Genomic DNA, 9,107 nt, shown 5'->3' with positions numbered 1-9,107 from the left:
CACACAAACATATGATATAAATTATCTAGCGTTTGTCTTTTACCATCTGAAGACCACAGAAAGTAAATTGTTGGACGATCAGGAAAGGACGGGGAAAGGGACATGAGAAATAATCAGCCAGTGCGCGAGAAAAACCTCACGCACTTTTATAATTCCAAACATTTGTTGGTTTTCTTTTTTAAACTCTCATCTCCTTCCTTTCATCCAAAAAAAAGGAAGAAAACTCTCATCTCCTCCCGCTAAGTATGCCGTCTTTTTGGTTTGTACATCGGAATGAGTATACTAAACTGTTAACCTGTTCTCTTGCCAGGAACCACATGCATGGGAGCTCACTCGCTTTTGCCTTTGATCTATGACCTTGAGTCTTGAGGTGCTACCCGTTTGATGACGTTGATCATTTGAGACTAGTGGTCTTTATTTAAGCCAAAAGGGCGATAACATAGGAATAGTCTCTCTGTGGATGTCTTTAAAGAAGTTTCATTGAGATTGTAGATTAATCTTGTGTTGCATGCCCCTGCACGTCTGTGTGTTTTGTGTGTGAAAGTGAGGGAGTTCTTGGTTCCTCTTTTTTTCTTTTTCTTTTTTGGCCAAGAGATCTAGTTCTTAGTTCCTTCGCTCACCTTAGCGTGCAAATTTTTTGTTCTTATTTAACAAAGTGAATGAGCAAACCATCAGAAATATTAAACATTTTGGAACGTAATAAAATGAAAAAGAAAAACACATACATACACATCTTAGAGCCTTCTCTCTGCTTATTTTTCTAGGAGCATATCTTAGCATCCATCTATTCTACAACGGCCATAATGATACGTAGAATTGCATTTGGTCCCATAAGGGGATGCCTCCGCACTAGCAGAAGCCATATATCATCCTCTCTAATGCGAACTCCTTCTGGTTGGCGTCACTGCACGCCAGGTGGCAGTTTATCCCCCGTCTCTCTCTCTCTCTCTCTCTCTCTCTCTCTCTAGTAACGGGTGGACATCCCCACTATCGGTCACCAAAGTCCACGATTGGGAGAAGACTCAGACTAATTTATCATTCCAACATGTAACAAATGTAGTAGACTCAGACTAAGTCCAGAAAGAACCAAGGTATATGGAGACATTGATGTGCCATGGGGTCATCTCTCTCTCTTTTAACCTCATTTGCTTCTAAAATAAATTAGCTATGAATGCATGCATGACCAGTCCAATGCTCGTGTCTTTTATAACTTCGTCTTGCATGGCTGATCCTTGTCAGATCCTAGTGGACTTTATATATATATATATAGCTTCCACTTGCGTGTGCGCTCTGCTAACTACTATTTCTTTACTCCGAGCTAGCTAGAATTCTATCAGAAAAAAGGTCAGTACTGATGTCAGACATTTCCCCTTCCTGCTGATCCGTTAGTGGGATCATGAGCTTATAGAGTTCAAAGTTAGACCATGATCCATCCAACAACTCCTGGCCATCCTTTTCTGCTCTTTGCACTAACAAGGACCATGCGTGATGTTTATTTTGATTGATTACCATGGGTTTATACCCGGCAGGAACAATATATATAGCAACTGCAAATGTAGCAAAAGTTGGTCTCCTGTTGCCATAACATCCCTACTGTATAAATTATAGTCTCGGTTTCAAAGTGAATGCTACTTGGGTAAGCTGATATGCTCCTTCAATTGATTCGTTGCATTGATGTAGTAAAAAGAATGTCGCGAAAAGTTAAGAATGCGAGGTAAAATGAATGAACTATTGGTTGTTGAATATGATTGGGACATGTTGGAATGAAGACGGAATAAGTTTGCAATGCACCAAAAGACTACGTTCAAAACCGCCATGGTTGACCTGTTGCTGTCTGATTCTTCCCCATATTTGTATTTCTAAACAGTAGGTCATTCCACATGGTTCTTTTTGGGTCATCCTTTGTTTGGATGTGGTTTATTGATCAGGTAGTGCCTGGGTTTTCTTTCCTTTGGTTGGCTTGTAACTAGAAAGGGTCCAGGAAACCGGCCTCCCACCCCAACGGATGGTTCTTTCTAAATAAATAAATATCATGACACAATTTAATTTTTCATTTTGAAAAAATGGGGTTTAAATTGATTTTGAGAACTAATGTAATCTTAACATCTGAAAATAGTAGAGCTAATACATGCAAAAGTTTTTAAGAGACTTGAATCACACAAATAAATAAATAAAATGATTCAAGACGTTACTTTCGAAGTGAATGAGGGAAAAAAGCTACAAAGAATTGGTGCAATTGGTTTTTCCCTCGTTTATGTAACAATTATACGTACCAACCGAGGTCAGCTAATAAAGATAATCACGGATGAGCACATGAGGCAGAGAGGTCACATGAGGTTCTAAAGTCATGGACATCGGTCTCAATTTTAAAAAAGAAAAAGAAAAAAGAAGAGTGGAAATTCTTGGCAAAGTCTGGAGCGTTGTTTATTCCTTCCTCTAAAACCAACCTTGACCCGTGACTCTTTTGTTCTTGATAACCTCCAGTTGTTCTGAGGTGAACCTTCTTTCTTATGTTGGGCAAGAAGTAGATCACAACTACTAACTATGGTACCCTTTGTTGGAATATAGGAAGAGAGATTTCTCTAAAGAAGAAAGGATAAAGTGGCGAAATACTTCAAAATTTTTCTATTCACTTTGGCTCTTGCCTCTTGCCAAAACCACAAGATTTACATAGTATTTATAGGACTCTTGGGCACATGCATAAACTCAACACATGAACCACTTAAATGTACATAGAAAACCCAAACACATAAACCAGATAAATACATAAATACTTAAATACATAGGAAACCCAAATTCATGAACTCACCTGTACATGAATTGCCACTCTCAAGGTGACCCTTCACACATTCATGAACTTCCCAAAAAACATTTATTGAATTAAGTTTATTTTCTCAATACCCTTGTGCTTCGAAGCTGAATACCATGTTTCGTCTGGAAAACACATGCTATCATATACCCCATTCTTATCAGCACTTAGTTCTTGATGTCAACAAGGCACTGGGATGGACACATATGGAACTTAGTTCTATCGGACCAATCCCCTTGTGCCATGTTGGCAAGGAACTTTGGTAGGGATACAAGTGGGTCCCGTAGTGTCTAAATGAATCAGATGGTAGTACCATATAGCCACCTTCTGCACATCAAATATTGGCTTATCTACATTAGAATGAGCCAAATTACTGCATGGTGCAATGAACATAAAAACTTTCTGAGATATGTCGAATGGATTGCTCTCAAAAGAAGTAGAAGAAGATATATGTCTATGAATCCCTATATTAAATTGAACTTTCTTGATATATGAATGGTGACAAAAGTGGTCAATATGATCATCAATTTTGTCTTTAAATTCATATTATTCCAAAACCTAATAATTGACCCACACAAAATAAGCGAATGATCATTTATATCACTATAATTATGAAATGTAATACTGTCAATGCATGATCATTTATATCACGCTATAAGTATGAAATATAAGACTGTCAATGCAACAATATTGCATTGCTCAAAACCTTAATTATGATGACAAAACAAGTGACGCAAAGACAATTTAATTCATTTCTTTATCTCAACTAAATTCCATGCATAATGTATTACATACCATTTGTCATATGGTGTCTCATTTTCACAGTTTGTATAACTAGTTATTGCCCATGCTACTGGCAGTTAAACTAGAAGAAAAGGAAGAAAATTAAGGAGATGCGAGGAATTAGCAAAATCCATTCTTCTTCTTCTTCTTCTAATACTGATGTTTGCGGGATACCAAAATTCATCTAAAAGATGATACGTGCCCGATATTGCAAAATCTTGGGATCCCAAAATCTAGACTCCCCAATCCTCTAATGTGTGTAGTGATTACATCTTGTCAATAGCCATCTTACCACTCTGATGATAAATATCATAATAATAAGTTGCTTCACAGTCCATATAAAGTCCAAACATGCCTTTATTTGAGGAAAACAAAGGAAAGTCTTTGTTACAGTACACAGAAACATATACACATAATTAATAACTGTATAATAATTTGATCCACTAAAAGCAGAAGTAACTGTAATAGATCCTCATATACCAAATATCAAACATTAATTATGGAATTTATCTTCATATTTTTATATTAAATGAGTGTATCTCTGAAGCATATACTAAATCCACAGATTTGCTGAAATTGTAAATGCAGGATTTTCGTGCACTGCACTTTTCCATAGAATAACATGGTAATTCTTCTAGAAGATATTCGAAGATTCACTCTCGCCTTATCCTCTTATTAATTAATTCATTGAAAGACTAATTATCTATCAATGCGTTACGATGCTAAAATTCGATCGCCCTGCAATCTTCGGCACAAGAAAATAGCTTCACAGCACCAATGTCGTATTCTCATACTCGAGCAGTAGGATGCAAATTGCAGATACTTATAAGTGGTAGTCAATGGTGCAAATTGAGCTTTACAAATGTGCAGTAAGGCATAGGATCTTAGCTTCTTGTCAAGTGAAATCATCAGGTTGATATTCTGTATTTTTTTTAACAATACAACAGTTACATTAGATGTTATTAAGATGTTATTGAGCCTAAATCAACATAAGCTGAGCTGAAAGGAGGGGATACATGGTAGTGGAACCGCCCGTAGATATGCTGGAGCTTGCAATATTTACTGTGAAGCAGTATGGACACGTGGTCATTTCCTCCCTGCAACTATTTAACCACTCCCCTCTCCCTTCCTATGACACAATGTTCTTTTCTCCCCTGAGAGATAGAGATAGACATAGAGATAGGGGGCGAGAGAGAGAGAGAGAGAGCTATTACTAATAAAAAGGGTCAAAGTAAGGAATACTTGTAGTCTTCCCACCATATTTTATCATTCCCTGCTGCATTTTCTTTCATTCATTATTATCGTTATGGCCAGTATTAGCATTGTTTATACTTGCACCACTGCTTCCACCATTGGCAATTATAATAATAATGGTTCTTTGTTCTCTCTCTTCACAGTCTTCTCTCGCAACTTCCTCTCTTCCTTCCACAGTCATCTGGCGGAAGGATAATAAAGGTACAAGGTGAGAGAGATGGAGACGGGAGGGGACAGGGGGAAGGTGGTGGTAGAGATCCATGACGATGATGGAAGGAGCACGGGGAGAAATCAACTGGCGGAGAATAGGAGGCCACAACCAGCACTTGACCTCGCTGAAGAAGTGGCAAAAAATGGGACAGAAGAGGGGGAGGAGAAAGGTTATGAAAATAGAGAGAGAACCACGGAGACCGAGGGTGGGAGGAGTTCTAGCGACAGCAGCAGCACGGACAACAACGTCGACACAATCGAGGGGAGTAAGGAGCAGACGAGCGCTGAGAGGCGGTATCATAGATCCAGATTGCCAAGGCTGCGATGGACCCCTGATCTCCACCATGCCTTTGTTTACGCTGTTGAGAAGCTAGGTGGCCATGAAAGTAAGACCTCCCTTGCATCCTTTGGATCTCTGATCATCCTGATTTAGACCTATGGTTATTATCGTTTATCTAAAAGAAGTTGATTAAAGAACAAACCATGGATTTTTTCCAATTCAAAAGGATGGGTTTCTTTGCTAGATATTATTTTCCACAGTCCTTTAATTCGTTGTAGTTGACTATATTTCTGCATTGAAATGATATGGATGGCGCAGGAGCAACCCCAAAGTTGGTTCTTCAGATGATGAATGTGAGGGGGCTGAGTGTTGATCACATAAAGAGTCACTTGCAGGTAATAAAAGAGGGCGAAAAGGAAACTAAAGGAGCAAACTTTCTTATTAACATTACATGCAAGAGATGGTCCTAATTCTCATCTCATGTGTCAGCCCTTTTGGCTCGCATCTTCTATTTATTTTTCTCCTTTTTGATCATTACTGACATTTCTGTTGTGGATCAGATGTACCGAAACAAAAAGCCGGACGATCCAGAGGAAAGGAAGAGAATCTTCCCTAACCTAGGTCCGATTGGTATTCTTGGCCTCTTTTCTCCTATATTACTTGAATTTTGAAGGGTAAAGAAGAACTTGATCATGATGTGATATATAATGCAATCATAGTTATCATATTGTGGTATTGATCGGGTCTACCCGATGGTAGCCTAAATGCTTTGCTCGATCTTCTTACGACTACCTTGGAGTTTTAAGTATGGTCCTTTCTAGTCCCAATATATAGCATCTTTTCTTATGCAGGATAATCATAGATTTTGAAGCTACCTCTTAGCCTTGGAAGAAATTGAGGAATACCTTTTATATCTCTTGACAAAACCTTTTATTTAAGAAATATATTTTGACAAAACTTCTAATTCATCCTATGTTTAACTATTTATAGTTGAATCCGGATTTGTTTCAATTAATTCATATCTCTTACAACGGGGCAAAGTGAAAAATCGCATAAAATTTGGTGTTGACGCCTTTTGCTGCAGCGTTTTCATTCTTGGATGCTAATCGGCGATACTATTACGATTTATTTCACCAAAAGATGACTCCAAGCCTGCCCCTCGGAATGGGCAGTGGAGGTCTTTTCTCGGCAAGAAATGATCTGGAGCAATCCAGGTACCACCATCCTTTGCAACGATCACAGGCCCAGCAGACTCATCATGATCTTAAGAACTTCCATTTTGCGTAAGTAAAACAAACCGATCGATCCATCAATCAGCTAAAAAGAAAAAAGAAAAAAACACTTCAGGGGTTGAGCTCTACGTTCATCAACTCTAAATCCTAACTATTGTCTTCTTCTGCTTGCTCAGATTGATGGCATTCAACCAGCACATGACACCAGTAATCCATCCAATTAATGATCACGGACAAGCGAGAGGTTCGGTTCATGATCTGATCTTTAGAAAAGATGGGAAGCCATCAGCATCCCATTTGTTTGATGCGAGAGACGCAATCACTGGAAACTTGAAAGCTCACCAAGTTCTTGGGGAAAGAAGGAAGCCACCGGGTGATATGGCTATTAATCAAGGCACAAACACAAGGGCCGATGGAAGTTATGGTTGGATCGGTGGTAGCTCCAGACTTTTTCCCAACAGCAGTCCTTTTAGTGATCGTAACTTCAGATGGACTACCAGCAGCAGCAGCTTCCTTGACAACTACAAGAGCAACATGAATCCTGACTCACGCGGTTCTATTGTTATCAGCGATAATCTCAAGTCTCATTCTGAGACTCCACATTGGATTGAGGTAATTTCTTGGCAACTATTTTAGCTATAATTCAATATGCTGCAGAAAAAAAAAAAAGCTATTTCTTTATTTCTTCTCGAAATGTTTAAAAATATACATTGTAGCTTCCGATTTCAGATTTTCTTTTCTTTCATCTTCCTCTTTCCTCCTAATTATCTCCTTATTGGTAAACATTCCGTTCTTTTAAAACTGGGGCAAGTATCTCACTTCCTCCATTACTCCTTGGGGGAAAAAAGGGTATAATAACCATCTGATTCTAACATGGACACATGAGCAGTTACAGGAGAATCCAACCTGTCACCCTAAGCGCAGATTTGAAGATATATTTCAAGAGAGTGAGGCGGCAGTTGCTGAGAAGAAGAGACTGATAGCAGCAACAGAGAGAGATTGGGGCTCCAACTTGCACCTAAACTTGAGTAATTCAGCGGATGATGGAGCTGGTGGCAAAAAGGTTATTGAGGCCGTAAATGTTGATGATTTTCTAGCGCTGTCACTCGCCCCTCCAATGTCTGAGAACCTAGTAGAGCCCTCCAATATGGAAGAAGATGCTGCAAAAACTGAGATCCAGTTCTTCCCAAAGGAAAACAGCTGAGTAGAGTGTTCTGCAGCAACGGGGCAAGTACTTTAGATCTGACCATGCCATTGAGGGCATTGGAGTGAGATCTTTCAAGTACCTGTCTCACTGCCTTTAAATAGGATACATAGGTTTCTGCTCATGAATAAAGGTTTACCCCAACGGTTCCTTTCCATACATCTTGCACAGTACTTGTTAGTAGCCTTATCTTACTTCCAGTCATTACCATACTGTAATCATCAGATAATGAGAAAGCCTTAATTTTTCATCATCTATATTGTTTTCGTTTGATTTTATTTTTGTTTTTTGTTTTTGTTTTTTTTTTTTTTGCCTACCTGGAGCAATACAACGTATAAAAGGTATTTTACAAGAATGTAGTGGATCCGACAGTGGACTTGTTTTTTGCAAGCCAGAGGTAGTGGCCTTGCAATTTTGACATATGAAGCAGAGATCTATTGATTTCTGTACTCAATTATACTCTATATCAGTTCCTTGTAATTGTTAATTTTCCTTTTTGTGAATGGATGAAATTATTAGTTTTCAGTTCAACCAGATGACAGTAGTATACTGAAGACTTGACCGTGCTTCGAATGCAAAAATATTATTGTCTTGATGGACTTAAAACTAATCATGTTCCACCATTTCCAGGGCTTTTCTAGTTCAAACGTTTTTTAGTTTCTTTGTCTCAGTAGATATAGAATCTTGAAGGCTTCAAAACTCTTTCAGAGCTTGTATTTAACTCGCTTTTTGCATACCATATTATCTCCTCTTTTCCCTGCCAGTCGAAGGGACATATGATTGTGAATTTTCAGATGTGTAAGTTATTATCCATTTTCTTTTGCACTCCGTTACTTTTATAGTTCGGTGATCTTTGTATTTGGTTTTGCTGCTTTGGACAGTTACTTCATAACATTCAGCACTTAGGGAGCTTTCCTTCCGCTTCAGCATTACCAAATGATAGTATAACAAAAAATAGAACTACAAAGTCTTCTGCTCTTCATTTTCAAATTAGCTAGATAGCAAATTATTGATAACATGTAGAAGTACTAATTTATGTCATCATCATCATCATCATGATCGAGAAGGCCAAGATTTGACTATAACAACAGCAGCAGCAATAATAACAACTATTATGATTATTATTACAACTACTATCATTATTATTACTGTTATTATTATTACTATTTTTATTGTTTTGATGATACCAGAAGGTATTAAACCACCCAGGAATTTATTGAAGGGAAAAGATTATATTACTATTATTATTATTACTATAAAAAAGACTAGAAAACATAAATGATGTGATGATGTAGAAGAAAGAATTTCAATAGTGTCATAATACTTTATCATGTT

At 37.9% G+C, this 9,107-nt stretch overlaps 1 protein-coding gene across 1 annotated transcript; it reads left to right on the top strand.

The window, feature by feature from the left end:
* Positions 1–4,943: 4,943 nt before the first annotated feature.
* LOC103706912 (uncharacterized) lies at positions 4,944–8,353 on the top strand. Its single transcript, XM_039126190.3, has 6 exons — positions 4,944–5,442; positions 5,655–5,731; positions 5,897–5,957; positions 6,421–6,619; positions 6,745–7,180; positions 7,458–8,353. Exons 1-6 carry the CDS (start codon positions 5,064–5,066, stop codon positions 7,770–7,772), a joined length of 1,467 nt encoding a protein of 488 aa, XP_038982118.3. The 5' UTR covers positions 4,944–5,063; the 3' UTR covers positions 7,773–8,353.
* The last annotated feature ends 754 nt before the right edge of the window (positions 8,354–9,107 follow it).

This window comes from Phoenix dactylifera, chromosome 1 (genome assembly GCF_051530095.1).
Source record: "Phoenix dactylifera cultivar Ajwa chromosome 1, Ajwa_hap1_PhDact_Kaust_v1.1, whole genome shotgun sequence".
In the NCBI taxonomy this organism is placed as follows: domain Eukaryota; kingdom Viridiplantae; phylum Streptophyta; class Magnoliopsida; order Arecales; family Arecaceae; genus Phoenix; species Phoenix dactylifera.
The sequence above is the reverse complement of the archived record's forward strand: the minus strand, read 5'-3'. Positions and strand labels throughout refer to the sequence as shown.